The sequence below is a fragment of the Pieris napi genome, chromosome 9 (genome assembly GCF_905475465.1).
Source record: "Pieris napi chromosome 9, ilPieNapi1.2, whole genome shotgun sequence".
Taxonomy (NCBI): domain Eukaryota; kingdom Metazoa; phylum Arthropoda; class Insecta; order Lepidoptera; family Pieridae; genus Pieris; species Pieris napi.
In genome coordinates, this window is record NC_062242.1 from 12,740,592 (window position 1) to 12,752,183 (window position 11,592).

Genomic DNA, 11,592 nt, shown 5'->3' on the forward strand with positions numbered 1-11,592 from the left:
CTCCACCTTGCTGTTGATTTTAACTGAAAAATCAATAAAATTGAAGTCAAGAAGCAAAAGAGAATCTGTACATTATCTGATTGTTAGGACATTGCCAAGTTTTAATAAGTTAAAAGATACTAAAATACAGCTTTAACTGTAACAATACACTCACATTTGTAATATATATGACTCTCTATCGGTGAAGGAAAACATCGTGAGGAAACCGGCTTGCCTTATACCAAAAAATTCGACGGTGTGCAGGCTCAGGAGGCTGATCACCTACTTGCCTATTAGATTGACAAATGATCATGAAACAGATTCAGATATCTGAGGCCCAGACCTAAAAAGGTTGTAGCGCCACTGATTTATTTTATTTTTTATATCAAATGTATAATATAATATAGATACACTCACGAACTTCGACACAAGACAATTCCACCTGGAAACCTAGTGCCAGGTAATATCACGTCTAGACTTTTTATACGTTGACATTATTCCGGCTAAATCTCTATCAAGGGGTTATTTTGGATAATAAACAGTGAAATTACCCACTTATTTGAATTACAATACAGAAATTTATGCCTGCCCTTTATAGTTAGCCCGAATGCTGTCCCTTTGTCGCCGGCCGCAATGCGGCGATCATTTCTCCCTATTGTCTGAATCGCGCTAATGAACTTTCTGTCCAGTCGGGCGAACACACTAATATACGTTAATGCTACCCACAGGTAAAGAAATACTAATCAAAACCATCGATTTTAGGTTTTGTTTAAATAAAATGTTGGTCAGAAACCAAAAAAAAACTGTGACCCGGTAATGCTCAGAGATGCCGAGGGCTTCAATGGCGATAGTGTTGATGACCTGAGCTTGTTTTCAGTGTTTTTCTAGCTGGATCTTTGATTAGCAGTAGGTACGCCTAATGTAGTATACTCACACATACAGCACAAAAAACGTATTTTCACTTCGGTTAACAAAAACATGTGCGGTTCTATAAGTTAACTTTAGGTTAGGTATTGGCTGAAGAAGAATCAGTGGCGCTACAACCTTTTTTCGTTACCCACGCTTTTTTTTAGTTCTGGGCCTCAGATTTCTGTATCTGTTTCATGATAATTTATCAATCTAATAGGCAAGTAGGTGATCAGCCTCCTGTGCCTGACACACGCTGACGACTTTTTGTGTAAGGTGTGGTGTAAGGCAAGTCGGTTTGCTCACGTTATTTTCCTTTACCGTACGATTGGTGGACAGCCGGGGATCGAATCTACGACCTCACGGATGATAATTTCACGCTGAAGCCACTAGGCCAACAAGTAATTTTTATAGATTTAATTTAAGCTTAAAAAATATGTATAACTTACAATGTAAAAGGTATTTCACTGATTAAAGTCAGGTTCATATCAATCTCGTTATTAACCTTGATAGAGCTGGTTACTTTTCGAGTTGTATTTGTAGCTACAATGTAGTACACACCTTCAAAGTTTACATTTAAAGTCTGCCTTGTATTGTTACAGTTGGACGCAAATAGTGAATGTTAAATAAAAGTATTCTGATAGGATGGCGACAAACGGCTGCGCGGCGAATCGGCGCTAAGACAACTTGTGTAGGTTCGCCATTATATTGGTTTAGATTCCTAAATTAATAAGAAAATATATTTATTATTTAAATAAGGATAATTTCCCTTAACACAAAGTAAAAACAACTTGTGACTAATGTTCTTTTAATGCAGTATTTTTTAATATGTATCACTTTAAAACGCCGATTTATTAGTTATACAAACAAATAAAATATGATCTAGTCGTTATCGTAACTAAGTTTTAATTTAGACCATAGTACATAGTTAGATATCAAAAAGGTTGGCAAATCATATGCAACCTAGCGCTACGCAAACTAGTTGGAAGATGGAAAAATAACGTAGTTTAAACCGTAGATAGCTGAGCCTTCAGGCTGTCTTTTGTGAGTGGCTGAGAGCCCTAATTTACGGCTATGTGACTCAAGACACTTTGAGAACGTCTGTCAGGAATTTGAATAAAGAATGCTCAGGTCTTTTGTGATAGCTGTAATCTTCAAAGTTTCTTACGGGTGGCGTAACTCTATTTTGTTCTTCAAATATTAATATTACGCTTGGTTTAAACGTTGTTTTATTAAAAATCGAGTTCTTTGCCGTTGAGACATACCGGTATCCTCACGATGCTTTACTTAACTTGATCGCCTGTCATCAAAGTTAAACATCCTGACTTCAGTAACTTTTAATAGAGTGAAATATGTAAAGCTATTTGTGTAAACTGTGACATTTTAAGCCTTAAGCAATTGATTGATGACTTAAGCAATTTACGTGCTAAACAATAACTCAAACCTCTAATACCTAAAGCATCGTATGTTCCCCTGCCCTCACTGCACTTACCAATTGATTGAACACAATAGATATTGTCTAAGTTCTGGCTTTGATCGAACTTCTCGTATTGGGGATTGCTACTCATATGAACAACTTCGAATTTCATTCTATTACAGTTTTGACTATTGGAAAACTTATGTTGGAAAAAATATTGAACCAGTACTCTGAATCTAGGGTAACAAGAAAAAAATATGAGAATGCAACACACTTTGCGTAAAGAAACTTTATACAAATTAAATACTTTGAAATTAGTTTATTACCTTCCATATTCAGTGTACGTAAGAGTTGATTTTGAACAGGTTTTTTGTTGGTAAAGAAAATAAGAAAATGGATAAAGTACTTAAGTACTGGATTTAGTTGTACAACCATTTTTTTACTAATTAGACAAAGGCGATAGCCTCGTGTTTGGTAAAATGTCCAAAAACCAAACCGTTATTATTTTTGGCGTATATGCTTATCCACATAAAATCTGCATGAAATTAAAACAGCAGTTTTGAAAGTAGTTAAAAGTTAAAGCTGAAAATAAACAAGAAATGAACAATTCGGCAGCTTTTCAGTACAGCGTTTTTCCAGTTTTAGTTTTTGTTTGAGGCTAAGACAATACTATTGTTCACAATACAATGAGGTTTAGTGCAATATTCTGTGGGTATGGGGAAATAGAAGCCAGAGCCAGGCGTATGCAGATTAAAACTACATTATTTTATGGCCTAGCTTAAAAATAGTTTTAAGTGCATAGTGACTAAGGGTAGTAGGGAATTATATCTCTTGTCAGAGATAGGACTAGACAGTTTTGTCTTGATGGTTTTTAGTTTGCTTAACTTATAAAGAAACCATATGAATTTTATTGAATAAATAATAATTGTTAGAATAACGAATATATAAAACAGAGAATATATAGAATAACGCTCTTAAGATTAATTCGTTTCGGTGCAAATTTTTTATTCAACGCAAATGGTATAGAAATAAATAACTTTTTAGCAGATTATAACGTAGTTTTTACAATTAAACATTACCTGCCTTACTCTGAAATGGAGATTGATGTTAAAACAATGTTTTTATGATTAGTATAGGTACTTTTTACCTACACTAATATTACGAAAATAAAGATTCGTGTAGTGTAAATACATTACAGTAAACTAATTTATCTTATTAGACTGAAAAGCAGAAGCGTTTTACGAATGTTGCCCTGTTTTAACATAATTAAGTAACCGCACATTATGACGGCATATTTTGACGAATTTCTAAAACGTAATAATTTATTACTACTTTATTTGTTTTCAAACTGTTGCATAAACTTTTATGATTATTTGGTAGAATTACAAGATTGTAAGTTTTTTAGATATAAATAGATTTAGTTTAGATAAACTAAAACAATATTTATGGTTGTTGCGATTTTTTCATTAAACCAAAATTAACTAAACGACTATTACTCACATTTTGCACAAAACAATTTCCTTAGAACAAAGACCTTAGAACAAATCCTCGTGTTCTTTTAGAGTAAAATGTTTTGCAAAATCCTGAAAAAAGTTACTGTTATGTTATACATCACCCAAAGAAGTCTAAAATGAGAAAACATTAACTGTCGTAATAGTGCTTAACGACTTTGTTCATCTAGGCAAGCGAATTATGTCAAAAAATTATGTTAAAATCAGGACATACAAAAATGATCGTGAAGACGAAGAAAATGGACGCCGTGTAAAATCCCTCTTAAAACGAACATTGTTACACATTTCTTGTAAATTTTATTTAAACCAAAGTAAAGGATAAAGTTTTAAACACTTTTGTACCTTTAACGGCCCGGAATTCAGACTAACTTTAAAAGTATTTTCTTCAAGATATCCTTTGTTGAATCCAATCTTTACCGACTTCAAAATAGCGGTAAACCTTTCCTGCACTTTATTTGAACGATTGCCGAAAGTTTGAATCCTTGAAGTTATTTAAGTAAAATATAATAAGTTAATATATATAAAATCGTTTTGGTTAGCTTAATCGTTTAGTTTTAATTTATTGTTGATTTCCCTAAGGCATCCTTTGAAGACAAGATTTTTATAAATAAACATTTTTAATAAATTTTTGTTTTTTTTACATTGTATTTAAATTCCTTTTATGAACTATTATTAATCCGCAATATTTCCATTATTTCTTCAGGGCGGTAACTAAATATGATGCTTCTTCATTTTGCAGATTAGTTGCTGTGAGATGAAACATGAAAAATATAAAAGTATGATTACTACTAATAATTGTGAAACGCGATGATGCAACCTGAATAATATTTTATTTATTTATAACCTTGTTCTGATAGAACATGAAACAAACCATAATAATTTCAACTAAAATTAATATATTATCCAATTTCATAATTTAGTACATTTTATAAATGATTTTATATTTCTTTTCACTCACGCAAATTAGTAGTAAATATGTTTTGGAGGAATTACATATTATTTATTATAAAAGTTATGCAACTAGATGAATGGATCTTTAGCTAGTACATTATATATACTATATTTATACTACAAAGTATATAGGGGAACTACCTAATAGTTTTCTTTCTTATATCATTATATCATGGCGCTGGCGTTTGCTATTCGGTCATCAAAATTCACCACCAAAAAAATTCCCTGTTTCCTTCATATCAACCTTAGGGGAACATTTTCGGTTGCTCTTAAAAGTTGTAAGTAATTTTAGAAGACGAGCGAATTTCCGTGTCTGTCTGAGCGGACGAGGATTGATGAATTCACAAAATGGCGGATAATTACCGCTCAAAACTAGCCGGAAGTGGTTCTAACCGGTTATTTCTTGATGATGTGACCATGTTTTAGAAATTATATTTGTTAAAAAAAATTATAGGGTATAATGTCACCCTGAAAACACTTTTTTTTTTTTTTTTTTTTTTTTTTATTTTTTTTTTTTAACGTCAGGAAATGCTTTTACGCATATCCCTGCTGAATTTTACTCCAGCAGGGATTATGTGGGACTCAGACATAATATTTACACACCTACCCACTAAAACCTGACGGATGCCTTCGGCTCGCCAAAGGGCGGAGGCAGGTAACAGCTGTGCCCTATCCTTACCCCCGCCAAACGCGAATGCCACAATATCAACGTGACTCCTCCCACGAACAAATCATCAGCATCTTAACTTAGGGCAGACGTGCGAAAGCACGGCGTCGCTGCCCCAGTCGTCGTTTTCTTACCGGCGGAGCATCAGAATTGTTTTCGCGCTGACGCTCCGCATTCTCTTTCTCAGTCATGACGGCCTCACAAAAAGCCTTGAAGGCATTCCATGGGCCGTCATTGTCAGCTTCCACCATTCTTTGGATAATTAGTGGAAGCGACAGATTGCCAACAATGCTATCAGCAAGGACCGAGCGAAAGCCGTCCCAAGCCGGACACTCCTCAACAGTGTGCCTCACCGTATCCTCTCTACAGTCACAATGATGACAAGCAGGTGTCGCCTCTCTCCCAACGATTCGATGCAGGTAACTCCCAAAGCATCCATGCCCAGAGAGAACCTGAACGAGCCGATAGGAAAGCGATCCCCACCGTCGGTCCACCCAGTGTTTCAAGAAGGGACGAATAAGATCAACGGTTTGTAAACCAAACCGACATTCACTTAACTCATCCCTCCATTCTAGCAAAATTAGGCGGCGATACTCCTCCTTCCAGACCTTGACTACCTCCAGAGGTGGGTCAAAACCACCACTCCTGGCTTCAGCTCGTCTCCAAAAAATTTCACCCAAAGCCAAAGCTTCCAAATGCCAAGGCGGAGTGGCGGCTATGACACATGCCGCGTCACAGGATACGGTACGGTATGCCCTAGCAATTCTTATGGCAACTTTACGCTGTGACCGTCTCAGTAAAGCCTTGTTGTAAAAAGACAACTTATCTGCCCATATCGGACACCCATAAAGCGCCTTTGCACGCACCACACCAGCATAAAGGAGCCTACAGCCCCCGCCTGGCCCACCGATATTTGGCATTATACGACCCAATGCCATTGCAGTTGAATCAAGCTTGGGTTCCAGGGCAGCAAAATGAGCCTTGAAAGTCCATCGGGCGTCAAGAACCAACCCGAGGTATTTCAACGTCGACTTTAATGCCATATGAACACCATCCACTATTATCTCAGCGCCTCTAGGTGGTGACCTCCTAGCGAAACATATGACATCTGATTTTTGTAGAGCGACTCGAAGACCAAGTTGTCTTATACGAGTCACTACTTCTTCCACTCCAGCAGTAACTAACAAACTCGCCTCCTGATAATTACATCCCTTGGCCGTCACAAGTGTATCATCCGCATAACATATTAAACCTACTCCTGGCATCAGTCTACCTCGAAGGACTGCATCAAATCCAATGTTCCACAAAAGGGGCCCAAGAACAGACCCCTGTGGAACTCCACATCGAACCTGATAGCATCTCCAACCTTCCCGACTTGGATAAATGATCGATCGATCAGAGAGATAAGTTCCTACTACGTGACGTAAGTACACAGGCACACCATGATAAAGGAGACCATCCATAATCGCTCTCCAGGGAATAGTATTGAACGCATTCGCAATATCTAGCGAAACCGCCAACACAACCCCACCCCCAGAGACAGTTTCTTCGCACAAGTCCCTTAACTTAGCTAAAGCGTCAATTGTAGAGCGACCACGCCGAAAACCGAATTGAGTATCAGACAGATTTGGACCAATAGTCTGAAGATGCTTCTCGAGGCGCGAGACAATTATTCGCTCAAACAGTTTGCCCACCTCAGGAAGTAAAACAATAGGTCGATAGGCCGAAGGTGAATCTACCGGTTTCCCGAACTTCCTAAGAAGAAGCAATTGTCCAACTTTCCAGCTATTAGGGAATATGCCTTTCCTCAAAAGATCAGAAAGGAGATCTCGAAATCTGTTAAATAAGCCATTATTAAGAGATTGCGCCCAAACCGTTCCATGCAATCCATCTGGACCAGGAGCGGTTTTTTTGTTTTGAATTTTAAAAACACCAGCCCCTAACTCACCCTCTGACACCTCAGGAATATCTTCTGAATGATCGAAGTCAACATTAATAAAAGGAGTAGAATCACAAGGAAACAACGATGTAACAACCATCCCCAGAAACGTCGGCTCCATTGCGGATGTTAGCGGCGGCCTCCAGGGACGGAGTTTACTCATGACAATATTGTACGGTCGCCCCCAAGGATCACGATCCAAAGAGTTCAGGAGCTCCTTCCATGCCCTATCCTTTGCTTCAGCTATTTCCAACCGAAGAGCCCTTTTTGCTTCTTGATAAGAAGTATATAAACTTGCCTCTTCGTCCGGATCACGATAACTGAGATGCCTTCTTCTAAAACGCGTGTAACGGCGACGCGCCTTAACACACTCCATTCGTAGTCGGGCTAGTTCAGATGACCACCAATAGACGCTTTGCTTGGGTGAGATGGGACCGATCCGGGGCATAGCAACGTTACTGATACGAGTCAGTGAGTCCCTAAACCATTCTACCTCAGAATCAATTGTAAAATTTGAAGGTTTGGGATTCCAAGCCTCTACTAAGGATACCTCGGTAAGTGCATCTTTGTCTAGATATTTTCGGGACCATCTAGGACCTATCTCAGATGGAGCAGGACCCGGTAAGCTTACAGTGGAATCGAGGATATCAAAACGAATGTACTTGTGGTCTGATAAAGTTTCAACTTCTGACAACACCCTCCATCCATAAACACGACTTGCAAGAGCAGGACTTGAAAAAGTAACGTCCACAATAGAGCCACCATTCATACGTACACAAGTCTGAACATTACCCCGATTCAGTGACACTAAATTTTGAGTTGCTAGCCAATCCAACAAAGCGTCACCACGTTCGTCAGATACTGGAGACCCCCACACTGTAGATTTAGCATTGAAATCTCCAGCGACTATAAGATCGAGGGGTCGACACCATGAAACCAGACAGCCCAGTTCGGACAAAAACGTTTCAAATTCAGCAAGCGTTTTATTTGGGGAAAAATAAACACCAATAACTGCAATTCTGCCAATTTTTAAAGCAACGCAACCTCTACCCTGCATTGTAGAAGCAACTGACAGCAAGTTGACATCATTTATAAAAACCGCAACAAGACCATCACGGTCACCGACCCAGTTGTTTTTATCTGGAACCATGTATGGTTCTGAAACAATCCCTATATTAACGATCCACTGTGTCAAACTCTGAATTAAAAGATCTTGAGCACTTGCACAGTGGTTCAGGTTAGATTGAATAAAGCGTAGATCCATACTAACTTATTACAATTTCTTGGGTCTCCATTATGTCACCGCTTAAGGTTGGTTCTACTGAAACCTTCGTGTTGAATCTTCTCGGCATCTTTTGACTGGGAGCCGTACAAGCTTTCCCCCCCAGTCGATGATCAGCTGTTTTACCTGCCGCAATACACAGAGGACATTGTGGTTTGGATGAACAAACAGAAGCACGATGGCCTGGCTGGCCACACCGGTAACAAGACTTACTACGGTCTATTTCCGCCGTACAACGAGCTGCAACATGACCAGCTTGCAAACAGCGGAAGCACCTAAGTTCTCGTTGTTGCAGCACCGTCACCCTAGCTGAAGTCCAGCCTACAAGCAGACGACCTTCAGACAATTTCTTTGCAGCTTCCACCGGGCATTTCACCCACACCGCAAAGAGACCTGACTTATCCTGACGAACTTCGCCAACTCTAACATGATCGGATGAGCACTCCCCTTTTTTACACACAGCGAATTTTACTTCGTCAGCAGTAACAGAATCGTCTAAGCCTGATACTCTTACCTCAACAGATTTAACAGGCCTCGATACAAGGATGCCCTTCGTACCATACAACTCCCTTAATTTTTTAGCCAAAACATCTGCTTTATCTCCTCCACCTTCACCAGTGACTTGTATAATGGCAGCACCAGTTGCGGCACGTCTAAACCTAACTGCTTCAATTCCCAACTCTTCTAGCCTAATCTGGCCTTTCGCTTCTTTAATAGCCTCCGCATATGTTACGCCTTTTTTCTGAATTTCCGCCGGGACAGTTACAACAACAGCAGCTGTTCGGGGAGTACGCAGTCTTGGCTTTTTAACTGGTGCCTGAAAACCTGTTACAGTTGGTTGAGCCAACACAGCACCTGACCTTTCCCTTTTCTTCCTTTTCCTTTTCTTTCTTTTCCCAACAATCAACCAATGTTCCTTAGAAAGGTTGGAAGCCGATTGCAGAGGCGAGGGCTGAGTAATAGCAGATACCTTTTCAATGGCCAATATTTCCTCTCCTGCAATTCTTTTATTTTTCTTCTTTTTTGAAATAGAGGATGGTCCTTGGGGCAAAGCAGTAGATGCTGCTTGCACCAAGCTTCTACTATTCACCTGTCTATTATCCTGGGATTGACCTGACTCAAATCTAGGGGGCCCAACGACCTTGCGTCGGTCCGCGGCTAGAGAAGGTCTTAATACAGGTGCAGGATTAAGCCTAGGCTCTAGACTCTCAAACCGTGCATTTAATCTATCCCCGATACGGCGCATCAGATTTGCCTCAAACTCCTCGAGGAGAGAAGGAGTGAGCGGTGGCTCCTTTGAATTAACTCCAACATGTTTCCGAAGATCCGTCATATCCTGCTGGAGTATCTCAATTTGCTTTTTGAGGCGCTCGTTGTCTTCACGCAGAGATCGAGTTTCCTCAGAAACTGAACGTTTAGCAAGCACCCCAATATCCTTCCGCATGTCCGCAATGGCATTTTTAGCCATATGGACCCATTGTCCTTTGATATTGGACGATTTTGTGGCGACCTTTTCAACAACTCCCAGGCTAGCCTCAATCCTCTTTACTAAATCCAATGACATATCCTCGCCCTGTTCCGACACCAAGACAGAAGATAGAGTACATTGTGTTTCTCGAGCTTTAATTTCCAAGGCCAAAAGCTCTTCTTCCTCGCGAGCCTTTTTCTCAGCTCTAGTTTCTTTCAACTTGGCAGATTTATTAGCAGGAACCGGATCCACATTCTCGCCCTTAGTGGATGGCCGACCTCTGCCTTTACGCCGCGTTATCTTTGAAGTCGCCTCTCTAGCGATATCTGAATCAGTGTCAGCGACTTCTCTGAAACGCTTCCGGGAGCTCCAAAACCGCGATGAAACTGTCAAAGACTCCCTTGCTTCAACACCTGAGTATGTGGAAGAATCCGACATCTCAGGGCACTCCAACATAATATCACTGGGGGGCGCTGGCAAAACAAACTGATCGCCCGCCGTTGCCACTCCAGCCTCCTGCTCAGCCGCATCACACGGCATCTCCACACTAACATCTTCTTTTGATTTGGTTTTTTTGTTTATTAGATTATTTATTGTTGTCATTTCATAAATTATTTTCCATGGGGGAAATACACAGTCCACCCAGGTGGTGCCCCCTGCACCTAGGTAACCCTTATACCACTCGGAGGACGGGTGGTATCCGAGGGCTGGCCGCTAGCGACTGACTTTACTCACCAGCCACCTGTAAATACAGGTAACCGACACCGCGCAAAACCTACAAGGCGCCCCAATGTCGGGAATTTAAGGGTTTTTTATTGAGATTTTCCTTTCTCTCAGGGCCGGCCAATAAAGGCAAGCCCCCCTGGCCACAAGCATGCCGCTAGACATGACAACGACACACGCCGGAGGTAACAGGTTGCCCGACGGAGAGTCGAAACCCACCCAGAAACTGCTTATCGCAGTCACCAGATCCGTCGCGCCATTGACCTAGAAGGTCATCTACAATATGCAGAAGCTACTGAGCATTACAAATGTAAAAAGACACGCAAGCTCTTCACCAACTCAACGCAAAAATATGCGCTCAACACCGGTCGTTACCGATTCAAAGTGAACCGGGGGCACGCCCTGAGCCCACCAGTTTTGGTCCACGCCAGTTGGATGTCGGAAGTCCAACCGGTACCCCCGCGGGCGAGTGCGAGGACCCCTATTCGCCACCTGGGGTCGTGATCTATGGAAGTCTGGCAACTCCACAAGTTTCAAATACAGTGTGCCAAGAGCAATGCTCTTGATATTCACAAACGCCAGTTATACGAGCTGGCCATCCCACGTACGCAATACAACGCACCTCTTGCCTTTAAAGGCTACTACAAAAGTTCGGTCGATACATTTCCCCAAGGTGCTGGCTTACACCCCAGATAACATGATACACCAAAAACGCTGGCTTTGCAAGCCGGCCATCCCACGTGCGAAAA

General features: G+C 40.6%; 1 protein-coding gene across 1 annotated transcript; it reads right to left on the bottom strand.

Moving 5' to 3' along the window:
* Window positions 1-4,504: 4,504 nt before the first annotated feature.
* Window positions 4,505-10,558, bottom strand: LOC125052595. Its single transcript, XM_047653526.1, has 2 exons — window positions 8,866-10,558; window positions 4,505-4,560 (listed from the first exon to the last, which is right to left on the bottom strand). Exons 1-2 carry the CDS (start codon window positions 10,556-10,558, stop codon window positions 4,505-4,507), a joined length of 1,749 nt encoding a protein of 582 aa, XP_047509482.1.
* Between the last annotated feature and the right edge of the window lie 1,034 nt (window positions 10,559-11,592).